At 37.2% G+C, this 14,033-nt stretch overlaps 1 protein-coding gene across 4 annotated transcripts in view; it reads left to right on the top strand.

Annotated features, from left to right (window-relative positions):
* The window catches only part of KPNA1 (karyopherin subunit alpha 1), a 70,415-nt gene that overhangs the window by 25,767 nt on the left and 30,615 nt on the right, over window positions 1-14,033 (top strand). For all 4 annotated transcript variants that reach the window (XM_029939420.1, XM_029939418.1, XM_029939419.1 and 1 more), the window contains exon 3: window positions 13,353-13,460. In XM_029939420.1, coding sequence (XP_029795280.1) covers window positions 13,353-13,460 — 108 coding nt within the window. The remainder of the gene's footprint in view (window positions 1-13,352; window positions 13,461-14,033) is intronic.

Genomic DNA, 14,033 nt, shown 5'->3' with positions numbered 1-14,033 from the left:
TATAGTACTTCATTGTATATATATACCACATCTTCTTGATCCATTCATCAGGTGATGGACATTTAGGCTCTTTCCATGATTTGGCTATTGTAGAAAGTGCCACTATGAACATTGGGGTACATGTGCCCCTATGCATCAGCACTTCTGTATCCTTTGGGTAAATCCTTAGCATTGCTATTGCTGGGTCATAGGGAAGTTCTATCGATAGTTTTTGAGGAGTCTATATTCTTTTTTTTTTAATTTTTTTTAATAGTTTATTGGAGGAGTCTATATTCTTAACATATCAAGTGGCAAGTATAGTCCTATATATCAGGCTATAAATATTTGTAGTTGAAATTCTATCAGCTTCATTGTATGAGATCTGAAATTTTACTATGGCTTTTTAATAAGTTTCTGTGATAAGGTTTTGGAATATTGCTCTATTAAAATCTTCATTTTTTAAAAACATTTATATATTTTTGAGAGACAGAGAGACAGATCATGAGCAGGGGAGGGGCAGAGAGAGAGGGGCACACAGAATCAGAAGCAGGCTCCAGGCTCTAAGCTGCCAGCCGATGTGGGGCTCCATCCCGTGAATGAAATCATGACCTGAGGCAAAATCAGATGCTCAACTGACTGAGCCACTCAGGTGCCCCGAAAATCCTCATTTCATAATTTATTTTGCACCATTTTTTGTAAAAACAACTGGTAAAAACTAATTAGACTTCTTAATATCATAATAGTACTTATTTCATGCCTGATTTTTGTAAAATGCTAAATATCATTAAGATACAGACTCATTTACGTACTGTTTATCTTTCTACAGTTGCTTTGTCATCTATTGGGAAAACTCAGTAAAAGCAGGCCTAGGCCAGCTGATGAGCTAGATGTGAGGGTAGCACAGGAGTTGATGTTGCCAAGTGCACAAAAGATAACTTGCTGCATATTTATGGGTTATCCTTTTAGCAGACTAACATTTAATTTTTGTTATATATCTAGGCAGCACTTTAAAAATACCCCTGTCTACTTGGCATTTATTGACCAAACTAAAATTTATTTTTGGCAAAATATTTTGCTTGTTGGTATCATTCTGATTGAGTCTTGTTAACTCAGAGTGAATGGGCAACCTAGTGCTGCTTAAATAGATATTTGCTTGATATTTCTAGTTATAACAAATATCTTGTGAAGTAAGCAGGTTGATAAACTTGTGGACAGGCAACTTCACTTGATTAACTTGGTTGACAAATTCAGGCAACGTGTAGTCTCTAGGTAAGGCATACAGATCATGATTGTTTTGGCAGTTTTTTCCTTTTTTAAACCTATTTTTCTCCGAGTAGTACATGTACACCATTGAAAAAGTTAGATAGCACTACTACTTGAAACCAAACCACCAGTGTTCCTGGTCTCATTCCCAAGTAAGCCCCTTCAATCCTCTTAACTATTTATTTGTCAATTTAAAGTATTATCTATTGATGTTCTGTTATGGGTAGGTGAAGACTTAAGCTCTAACATGACTTTCCTTTGTGTTCATTCTCCTAATACAGTTATACTCTACTATGTAAGTATCATTTATTGCTGAGCTGCATAGTGTAACGTGGTTACATTTCCTTCCTTTATACTTTGTTTTTCCTGGAGTTAATGGTCTGATTTTTTTTTTTAACCTGTGTGGCTTTTTTTCAGATTCCTGGCTGTCTTTTCATTCTCTTTTACAGCTCTTTTAAGTTATTTTTATCTGATTTTCTACTTGGTTAAACTTCTCAGATAATTTATCAGTTTCATACTTTTTCCTTTGGAGACCTCCACCCTACGTTTTCTGACCCAGGCTAGCCCCAGTCAGAACTGTTTATCCCGTGTTCTTGCAGTACTGCCGTAGTTGTAGGACTTCCCTTAGTGGGGATTTCTCATATCCTGTCTTGTCATCATCCTTGTGATGTAAGTGTTTTCATGTTTTTATTTCAAATCCTACTTGTTTATCACCAGTTGTGTTTTTCATGACCTATAGTAAAGATCATAACAGTACCCTACCATTCCATATTAAAAACGCTGCTTGTGGATATAAATTTTGCAATGCCAGTAGATGTAATTTTAGTGATTAGGCTTGATTGAGAAGTTCTGTAAATGTTTAAGTAGTTGGGAAACAAAATGAAGTCATAATGAAGAAATCCTTAAAAATAAAGAGTATTCAACTGGCCCTAGCTCTGTGCCATCCATGCTTGTGGCTAAACTACACAGAGAGGAAATACTTTAATACACTTTAAAATATGGCAAAATGATTAATTATCTCTATTGGGCTGTACCTAAAGGACAAAAAGAAGTACAAGAAATCATCAACTGCTTTCACAATCATATAGTATTGGTCCTGAAACTATATGTATTTGTGTATGGATACATTAAATAATTATTTTAATATTAGGAACCTGGATTATTTTAGCTTAATAGAAGTATAAAATTAAAGAGGTTATATAAATTTGAATTGGTAATATCAGTAGGGATTCAGCATTTGTTTTTCTTTTAAAACACACATACACAAAACCAGCTCTGTCCTAGAAAGGCTTAGAAGTAGTGAAATACCTCGTATCAGTGAGCACTTCTGGCATCCTGAGGCTGTGGTCATTAGAGATTTTTTCTCTTAAGGGAACAAGGCTTCTTGGAAAAAACTGATTCTTGATTCAAGACTATTCAATATACCTTAATATTCAATGTGAATATGTAATGTTTTTTCATAACACAGAGCAAGGAAGTTTAAGACCATTGAAAATTGTGTTGAAAAGACTTAGGAGATAGCTTGAACAGGATCCCCTTAGACAAAAGTGGGATATTTTGAGTATTAGAAAGGGCACTTTGAGGACTTCCGCTTTCAGCCGAAGTGGAATAGCAGGGCCCAGGTTTACCCTCCTACGTGAAGTAAACCAAGAATAAACAGACAAAATACATGAAACAGGAATTCAGGACACCAGACATTAGCCAGTGAAGGACAGTGGTCTCTAGAGATGGGAAACAAAGGGGTTGGGGCCTGTGATTGCTTCAGCTTGCCGCTCAGGAGTTTCCAGGTTGCAACACGGAGAGGGAACTACGAGCTAAAGCCTTCCTGAGTTGAGGAGACAGAGCTGACAGTCCAGAGAGACGAAGGCATTCGTTTCTATGAGGGGATACCAAAAGGGAGACCAGTGTATATAGAGAGAAGCCTGGAGATCTTCAAAGTGTTTGTTTGGATATTCAGCAGACTACTGATCAGCGTATGTGCTGGAGGAGTCTGCTCAAGGCAAGAGAAATTGTCATCCAAAAAGATTAGAGGGAGCAGTGCCTGGCCCTTACACAGTCCTACAGTAGTGCCTGTTCCTACAGCCGGACTAGAAAAACTCATTTACGGGGCATTAGGTATTCAGGAGAGTCTTCCCTCAGTAGTGGAGATTAATTAGCCATAGATTTACTGCTGCTCCAGACCTAACAAATCATAAAAGCAAGATCTGAGAGGATCAAACTGCAATTTTTGGGTTTCCTGATTTAGTAGTCATACAGAAAAAATAAATACTTGATTTTCTCTGTGTCTTCATTTTCAAAATGAGTTGGTTTCTTAGCATCCTCCAGAGGGAGCAAGAAAGTCTATGTTTTAATATTATTAGGGACTCATAGTGTTTAACATAAAGTAGACATATTTAAATTATTTTGGCTATTTTTTCTGTATTTTTAAAAGCAACTTTATGGTTGTGTGGTTGATATACAGCAAAGTGTACACTTTGTTAACTTTTGACATATGTATATATCTGAAACCATCACTGTAATTAATATAGTGAATATATATATTGCTCTCACAGGTTCCCTGGTGTACCTTTTCCCCCACCCTTCACCTGTCTCCAAGCAACTTCTAATCTGTTTTTGGTCACCACTGATTATTTTGCATAAATGGACTGACAAAATATGTCTTCTATTTTGTCGGGCTTTTTGAAATTAATTTATGTTGTATCAGTAGTTCATTCCATTTTATTGTTGAGTACCATTCTGTTATGCACATTAAAGCACAATTGGTTTATCTGTTCACCGGTTAATGGCAGTTTGTATTGTTTCCAGTTTTTGGTGATTACAAACAAAACTGCTATGAACGTTTATGAACAGCTCTTTTTATGGACATTGATTTGCATTTCCCTAGATATCTAGGAGGAGAATGGTTGGGTTGTATAGTAGGTGTGTCCTCAAGCTCTCAGCCTAGCTGTATGCTAAAATGGGGTGTACTGTTTGACTTTCACGGTCAGCAGTGTATGAGAGTTTCAGTGGCTCCTTATCCTTCTGAGAATTGGGTATGATCAGTCTTTTTCATTTTATCTATTCTAAGGGACGCATAGTAGGGTGCCATTATGGTTGTATTTTGCACTTCCCTAATGACAGAAGTTGAAAGCATCTTTCTGTGTGTTTATTTGCTCCATCTGTAGATCTGCTTTAGTGAAGTCTGTTTAGTTTCATTTTTTTAAAGTCTGTAGTTTTTTAACTGACTTGTTTTCTGGATGCAAGTCTTAGCTTGGATGTGATTTTTTAAGTATTTTCTCCCAGTTGATGTTTGCTTTTTTGTTTTCAGAAGTGCTGTTTGAAGAGCTCACGATTTTGAATTTGGAATTCCATGTATCAGTTCTTTAATGGAGTCTGCTTTTGTGTGTCAAATCTAAGCATCTTTGCCAAATCTATGGTCACTGAAGATTTTCTTTTATGTTTTCTTTAAGAAGTTTTATTGTTATATTTTAAATTTAGGTCTATGATAATTTACATTTAATATTTGTATATGTGAAGTAAGAGGAAAGGAGCCTTTTTTTTTTTTAACATATTGATCTCCAATTGTTCAGATGTCATTTTTTGAAAAGATAGTTTTACCTCACTGAGTTGTCTTGAAACTGTTTACATTCAGTTGACCATCTTTGTGTGGAAGCTATGTGTGGATCTGTCTTCTGAACTTCTACTCTGTTTCCATTGGTTTATTTGTCTGTCTTATATACCACACTGTCTTGATTACTGTAGCTTTTATCATGAGTCTTGAAATCATATTACGAGCCCTGTAACCTTGGTTTTTTTTCCCCCCAAAATTGTTCTGGCTGTTACAGGTCCTTTACATTTCTATATGAACATTAGAATCAGCTTGTCAGTTTGTGCACAGAAGCCAGCTATGGGGATTTGATTGTAATTTTCTTAGATCTGTAGATCAGCTTGGGGGAAGTTGATATTGTAACAGTGAGTCTTCTGACTCATAAGGCCCATATCTCCTATTTATTTAGGTCTAAATTTCTCTCAGGGATTTGTAGTTTTTTGTCAGATTTTCCCCAAGTATTTTGTAGTTTTGATGCTGTTGTAAATGGGATCTTTTGAATTTCAGTTTTCAGTTGTTCCTTGTTAATATTTAGAGCCCCTTGGGACTCACTGAGAGAGATGGCTCCCCATTCTTGGAGTGCATCTGGGAGAAGTGGCATTGCCTCTTTGGGGGGAGAAAAGAGCCGGTGGGCACCATTTTCCTCCCCTGCCCCACCTGCTGAGGGTGGCTAACCTGGACACTGGCTTTCTGCTGCACTTTACTCCAAACTCCGTGCCTCTATGTTTTGGTGCGACTGCCCTTCTGGGGCAAACCTGCATCAGTCCCAGTGCAGTGAGACCCTCCCCCAGAGGACCAGCACAGCTCCATGTCATGCCAGGTCCATAATGTTTGGAGTTTTAAAACTCAGCAGGCCTGCTTGGGTTAGATCCCAAGGTGTACTGTGCTGCCAGGTGGGCAGGTGGCCTGGACACAGGGTGACGGCAGTGAGATAAGGGATGCCCGGACACACGAGGGGAAATTTTTTGCTTTTCTGGGAGGGCTTTGTGGTAGTAGATACGAGTTCCCTTCTGGGGTGACTAGGCGGCTGGCTGACATCATTTTCCTCCCCTACCCCTTAGCATAAGCTAACTTCAGTAAGCAGTACAATGCCAACAGTGGTGGCTTAAACCGTTCACACCAGGCCCTGGCCCCCTGTGTTCTGCACGTGCAGCTTTACTAAGGCAAGTGTACTTGAGAACTAGAGCAGCAGGCCCTCCCTGAGAAGACCAGCCGAGACCTTGCATACACCACGTCTTCTAACTATGAGTTCTGTGAAGCTTCAGTGCTAGTGGAAACACCATCAAATCCCTTTTAATAAGCAGACCAGAGCACACCTAGTTAAAACTCACCATACTTTGGCCAGGGTCTAAATAATCCCCACTGCAGACAAGGAGAAACTCTGCAGAGGACTGACCTGAGTCAAAACACAGCAGGAGTGTGCACACAGCATACACCAGAGTCACTTTTAAAAGATTTTTTATTAATGTTTATTTTTGAGAGAGAGAGAGAGAAAGAACAAGCAAGCAGGGGAGGGACAGAGAGAGAGAGAAGAAGATACAGAATATGAAGCAGGCTCCAGGCTCTGAGCTGTCAGCACAGAACCTGATGCAGGGCTTGAATTCACAAACCATGAGATCATGACCTGAGTGAAAGTTGAGCACTTAACTGACTGAGCCATCCAGGCACCCCACACCAGAGACACTTCTGAAGCACTAGGTCCTGGACAGTATATGACCTCTTCTTCATAAAGCTATTGCTCTCAGTAGCAGGAACATAACAGACTTTCCCAACAGAGAGAAGACAGAGACCTAGACAAAATGCCAAGATGTAGGAATTCATCCCCAAAATAAGAACAAGTAAAGATCATGGCCAGGGATCTAACCGAAAAGTTTATTAAGTAATATGCCTGATCCCGAATTTAAGGCAACAATTATAAGGATACTCTCTGGGCTTGAGAAAACCTTAGAAAACACCAGGAAGTCTATTACCACAGAGATAAAAGACCAAAAAACGAGTCAGGCTGAAATGAAAAATAAAATAACTAAGATCTGAAACCAAATGGATGTAATGACTACATGGATCGAAGAAGCAGAGGAATGAATAAGTGATACAGAAGATAAAATTATGGAAAATAACAAAGCTGAAAAGAAGAGGGAAAGAAAAATACTAGATCATGAATGTAGACCTAGGGAATGAAGTGACTTCATAAAGTGTAATAATATTTGTATTTTAGGAGTCCCAGCAGAAGAAGAGAGGGAAAATGGGGCAGAAGGTTTATTTGAGGAAATTATAGCTGAAAATTACCTAATCTGGGGAAGGAAACAGACATTTAAGTCCAGGAGGCACAAACACCTTCTATCAAAATCAATAAAAGCAGGCCAACACTAGGACATATCTAAGTTAAATTTGCAAAATATAAAGAAAAAAACTTAAAAGCAGTAAGGCAAAAGAAGTCCTGACTTACAAGGGAAGACAAATAAGGTTAACATTTTATCTCTCCACAGAAAGTAGGCAGGCAAGAAGGGAGTGGCATGATGTATTTAGCATACTGAGTAGGAAAAATATGCAGCCAAGAATAATACTCTATCAAGGTTGTCATTCAGAATAGAAGTAGAGATAAAAGAGTTTCCCAGACGAACAAAAATAAAAGAGTTTGTGACCACTAAACCAGCCCTGCAAGATAACCTGGGACTCTTTAAGTAGGAAAGACCAAAAGTGACAGAGGCTAGAAAGGAACAGAGAAAATCTGTAGAAACAACAAAACAAGTAATAAAATGCCACTAAATTCATATCTATCAATAATTGTTCTGAATGTAAATGGACTAAATGCTCCAATTAAAAGACATAGGGTAAAAGAATGGATAAAAACTATCTGTATGCCGTCTACAAGAGACTCATTAAAAATATTTTTTTAATGTTTAATTTGGAGAGGGAGGGGGAGGAGACAGAGAGAAGGAGACACAGAATCTGAAGCAGACTCCAGGCTGTCAGCACAGAGCCCAGTGTGGGCTCAAATTCATGACTGTGAGATCTGAGCCAAAATCAGACACTTAACTGACTGAGCCACCCAGGTGCACCTACAAGAGATTCATTTAGACCTTGCCACCTCCACATTGAAAGTGAGAGGATGGATAAGCATTTATCATGCAAATGGACATGAAAAAGAAAGCTAGAATAGCAGTACTTCTATCACGCAAACTAGGTTTTAAACCAAAGACTGTAACAAGAAATGAAAGGGGGGTGCACTATATCATAATAAAGGGGTCTGTCCAACAAGAAGATCTAACAATTGTAAATATTTATGCCCCCAAAATGAGACACCCAAATGTATGAAACAATAACAAACAAAGGAACTCCTTGATGTAATAGTAGGGGACTTTAACACCACACTTAACAGCAATGGACAAATCATCTAAGAAGAAAAGCAACAAGGAAACAGTGGCTTTGAATGACACACTGGACCAAATGGACTTAACAGATATATCTAGAATATTTCATCCTAAAGCAGCATAATACACATTCTTTTTGAGTGCACATGGGAAATTCTCCAAAAGAGATCACATACTAGGTCACATATCAGGCCTCAACAAGTACAAAAAGATTGAGATCATACCACGCATATTTTCAGACCACAGCACTATGGAACTTGAAGTCAGCTACAGGAAAAAATGTGGAAAGACCACAAATGCATGGAAGCAAAAGAACATTCTATTGGGGGCATCTGGGTGGCTCAGTCAGTTAAGCATCTGACTCTTGGTTTCAGCTCAGGTCATAAACTCAAGAGTTAATGAGTTCAAGCCCTTTGTCAGGCTGTGCACTGACAGCACGGAGCCTGCTTGGGTATCTCTCTGCTTCTCTCCTGTTCTGTCTCTCAAAATTAAAAAAAACAAAACAAAAAAACCCCCATCTTACTAAAGAATGAATGGGTCAGTCAGGAAATGAAAGAAATAAATACAGGAAACAAATGAAAATGAAAACACCACAGTCCAAAACATTTAGAATGCAGCAAAAGCAGTCATGAGAGGGAAGTATATGCAATACCGGCCTACCTCGAGAAGCAAGAAAAATCTCAAATACACAACCCAACTTTAAGGAAGCTAGGAAAAGAACAAATGAAGCCTAACACCAGCAAAAGAAGAGAAATAATAAAGATTAGGGCAGAAATAAATGATATAGAAACAATAACAGCAACACAAAGTCAGTGGAACAAATCCACGAAACCAGGAAAAAGTTAATAAAATTGACAACCCCCTCACCAGACTTGTTAAAAAGAAAAGATAAGGGACCCAAATAAAATTATGAAGAAAAGAGGAGATCCACAACCAATACCACAAATAAAAACAATTATAAGAGAATATTATGAAAAACTATATGCCAGCAAATTGGGCAATCTGAAAGAAATGGATGAATTCCTGGAAACACATAAACTACCCAAACTGAAACAGGAAAAATAGAAAACATAAACAAACCAATAACCAGCAAAGAAATTGGATCAGTAATCAAATATCTCCCAATAAGCAAAAGTCCAGGACTGTATGGCCTCCCAAGGGATTCTACCAAACTCTTAAAGAAGAGTTAATACCAATTCTCAAACTGTTCCAAAAAGTAGAAATGGAAGGAAAACTTCCAAACTCATTCTATGAGGTCAGCATTGCCTTGATTCCAAAACCAGACAAAGACCCCACTAAAAAAGACAGTTCAGACCAATATTCCTGATGAGCATGGATGTAAAAATTCTCAACAAAATACTAGGAAATCAAATCTAATAGTCCATTTTAAGAATAATTCACCACAATCAAGTGGGATTTATTCTTGGGCTGTAAAGATGGTTTAGTATTCTGAAATGAATCAATGTGATATACCACATTATTAAAAGAAAGGATAAGAAATATATGGTCTTCTAAATAGATTGCAGGAGAAGCATTTAACAAAGTACAGCATCCTTTCTTGATAAAAACCCTCAACAAAGTAGGGATAGAGGGAATGTACCTCAACATCATAAAGGCTGTATACAAAAGACCCACGGCTACTATCTTCCTCAATGGAGAAAAAAATGAGAGCTTTTCCTCTATGTTCAGGAACAAGAAAGGGATGTCTGCTCTTACCACTGTTACTTAACACAGTGCTAGAAGTCCTAGCCTCAGCAGTCAGACAGCCAAAAGAAATGAAGGGCATCCAAATCAGCAGAGAAGAAGTCAAACTTTCACTATTTGCAAATGACATGATACTCTATGTAGAAAACCCAAACGACTCTACCAAAAAATTGCTAGAACTGATCTATGAATTCAGTAAAGTTACAGGTTACACAATCAACATACAGTAATCTCTTGCATTTCTATATACCCATAATGAAGCAGCAGAAAGAGAAATCAAGGAATTGATCCCATTTACAATCACATCAAGATTATAAGATACATAGGAATAAATCCACCAAAGAGGTAAAACTGTAGAACAAAAAAGACCCTGAATAGCCAAAGCACTCTTGAAAAAGAAAAAGCTGGAGGCATCACAGTTCTGGACAAGTTATATTACAAAGCTGTAGTGATCAAGATGTATGGTACTAGCACAAAAACAGAAACGTAGATCATTGGAACAATAGAAAACCCAGAAATGGACCCACAACTATATAGTCAACTAATCTTTGACAAAGCAGGAAAGAATATCCAGTTGAAAAAAAAAGAGTCTTAACAAATGGTGTTGGGAAAACTGGACATCGACATGCAGAAGAATGAAACCGGACCACTTTTTTTACACCATATGCAAAAATAAATTCAAAATGGATGAGTGAGCTAAATGTGAGACAAGAAACCATCAAATTCCTAGAGGAGAACACAGGCAACAACCTCTCTGACATCAGCCATAAGCAACTTTTTACTTGATGTGTCTCTGGAGGCAAGGGAAACAAAAGCAAAAATGAACTATTTGGATTTTATCAGGATAAAAGTTTCTGCACAGCAAAGGAAACAAAACTAAAAGGCAGCCTTCAGAATGGGAGAAAATATTTGTAAATGGCATATCTGATTAAGGGTTAGTAATCCAAAATCCATAAAGAATTTATACAACTGAACACCCAAAAACCAAATAATCCAGTTAAGAAATGGACAGAAAACACGAATAAATTTCAAATTATCGAGTCCAAATGTCCATTGATTGATGAATGGATAAAGATGTGTGTATGTGTATATATACACACATACATACACAATGGAATACTACTCAGCAATAAAAAAGATGAAGCCTTACCATTTATGAAATGAATGGATCTAGAGTGTATTATTCTAGGCAAAGTAAGTCATAGAAGACAATCATGGAAAAACAAATACTGTATGATTTCACTTATGTGGAATTTAAGAAGCGAAACAGACGAATATAGGAGGGGAAAAGAGGCAAACTGTCAAACAGATTCTTAAATGTGAGGACCAGAGTAACGATTGCTGGACGGGAGAGGGTGGGGGAGATGGATTACATGAGTGATGGGTTTTAAGGAAGGCAGTTGTGATGAGCACTGGGTGTTATATGTGAGTGATGAATCACTAAATTCTCCTGAATCTAATATACTATAATGTTAACTAACTGGAACTTAAATAAAAACTTGAAACTTAAAAAGGAAAAAAAATTTTTTGGCCATTTTCCAAATATATTCCCGTACCCCAATCTTAGAACTCCAGTGCATGTGTATTACACCACTGACGTCCCACATCTGACTTACATTTTTTGCCGATTTTCTTAGTCTTTTTTTTCCCATCTCTTTTATTTTGGAGTGTTTATATTAAATTAACTAATCTTTTCTTCTGCAATATGTAATTTGTTAATCCCATCCATGTGCTTTTCATCTGAAAAATTGTATTTTTCATGTCTAGGTATTTGCTTAGCCTTTTGGTTCATCTCTTCCTCTTTCTCTTCATGGCTGTACTATTGCTTTTTGAATATGTGGAATATATTTATAACCCCAATTATAATCCTTTTTTCCATTTCTGCCATTTTTGTCATTTCTGGGTGATTTTGATTCATTAGTTTTTCTCTTCTTCATGGATAGTGTTTTCTTCTTTTTAGTGCTTGGTAGTTTCCAATTGAATTCTAAGAATTGTGAATTTTACCTTGCTTGTTGGAGTTCTTGTATCTTTTAATAAAAATAGGTCTGAAATTTGTCAGTGTGCTTAGTAAATTACTTGGAACTTTTGTTTTGATGTTTCATTGGGTTGGAACTTTTAACCCTTTAATCTAGGGCTAATTTAGCCTCACTACTGTGTCTGTTTCCATCTGAGTATTCTACTAAATGCTTTCTATATATTGGGAAGTCTTTTTTTTTTTAAGTTTATTTTAAGAGAGAGAGAGAGGCAGAGAGAAACGGAGGGAAGGAATCCCAAGCAGGCTCTGCTTCAGTATACGCCTGATATGTGGCTTGGTCCCACCAACTGAGATCATGACCCGTGCTAAAATCAAGAGTCGATGCTTAACTAATTGAGCCTTCCAAGCACCCAAAACCTTTTTTATTCTGTCTGATTGAAACATGAGTATCCCTTGACTGGTATAACTGTCAAAATTGTTCTGCATGTTTGTTGGAGGTGAGTCCTTTCCCAGCTTTTCCTTACACACCTATGCGTATTAGCAGGAAGCTTGGACTCATGGGGAACTTTCTGCAGATTCTGCCTGTGGATGCTAGTTGATTTGGCCTCATTTCTAAATTCTGTCTGCTCAACTGATGAGCCTATAGGCCCTGATTGGGTTTTGTCCTCCCTGTGCTACAACCTGAAAACTGTCCAGGAAATAATCTGAGGCAGTCGTAGAGCCGGTGCTATTTTTTTCTCTGAAGGATCAGTGCTAGGGTTGCCTCTTATACATTGGCCGAAACCTGTTATTTTATGCATTTTATCTGCTTTTAGAGTTGCAGAGGATAAGTTATTTATTGGTCCTCCATCATGGTTTGATGAACAAGTGAATTGCCTTGGATTATTAAAGATATAATGGAGGCACCTTAGTGGGCTCCCTTTGGGAAGAAGTATTCTTTGCCTACACAAATCAATGGACGGTTTAAAGTTAGCGTTCCAGTAGTAATCACTTGCCTTCACTGGTTACTGAAGAGGTTAGAAAGGTTGGGAAGGCTCAGTCTATTATCTTTGTGGTTTAGGAGGGAAGTATTAAGCCATTCTGACATCATTTTTATCATTTTCTATCATGTATTGTTAGGACTATAGTATTGCCAACTTAACATAAAGGAAAGAGGGGAATGGCCAAGCATGCCCCTTTTTCACCCTTACTCATTTTACATGTCTCGCAGTGTTAGGCTTCTCTTAGAAAGTTGTGCCACATCGGGTGTTGATCACAGCATATTATGATTGTTAATTGCATTAGATTATAATACTGGAAAATTCTGAAATAGATTGTCCTCAGGAAAGTTGAACATGGCACAACCTTTAGAATTTTTAAAATGATGTTTAAAAAAGTTCTGTCCTTCCTTATTGCCTTTTAAGTGGGGTGCCTAGTTTTTGGATGTTTAACTCCTTTGTATTGGAATACTTAGTAACAATATTTTATTTTTTAGTTATTCAAGCGGAGAAATGTTGCTACAGCAGAGGAAGAAACAGAAGAAGAAGTTATGTCAGATGGAGGTTTCCATGAGGCTCAGATTAATAACATGGAGATGGCACCAGTAAGTAAGATCATGAAAGAGACTCTCTTTAGTATTTTTCTGATGAAGATCAGAGGCTTAGCTTTCTATTTGGGTTTTTAAAAAAGGCGTTAGTAAATGGCTACAGAAAGTAGTTGGCATTTCATTTTTAAAAAGAAGTCATATACTTAATATCATGGTTCATTAGATATTTATTATAGTTTGAATAACATGCAGTTAAACAGAATTAAGTTATGAAGATTGGTTCAGATAAAGATAATTATAAAATTATTCCTTAGAAGTTGAATAACAAGGGATACTTTAAAGAAAATCCCAATTTGTTCTTCATTTTAGTTATCAAATTGGGCATGTTTATCTGATTTTAAAAATTGGTTCTACATTACAGCTGTTGGACTTTTCTATTACAACCTGTTTTGTAACTTTCTTGAGGTTACATGAGCATCTAAAAATTAAGCTTTATTTATGTGGATACCTGTCTAGATTTCTCATTTATTGTAATCAATTATGTAATGTTTTAGTAGATCATACATGGTTTTCAAAAAAAGAAATCTTTCTTCTACCTCAGTGACCCAATTTCTTTCTTCATTTGCAACC

The sequence above is a fragment of the Suricata suricatta genome, chromosome 5 (assembly GCF_006229205.1).
Source record: "Suricata suricatta isolate VVHF042 chromosome 5, meerkat_22Aug2017_6uvM2_HiC, whole genome shotgun sequence".
Taxonomy (NCBI): domain Eukaryota; kingdom Metazoa; phylum Chordata; class Mammalia; order Carnivora; family Herpestidae; genus Suricata; species Suricata suricatta.
The sequence above is the reverse complement of the archived record's forward strand: the minus strand, read 5'-3'. Positions and strand labels throughout refer to the sequence as shown.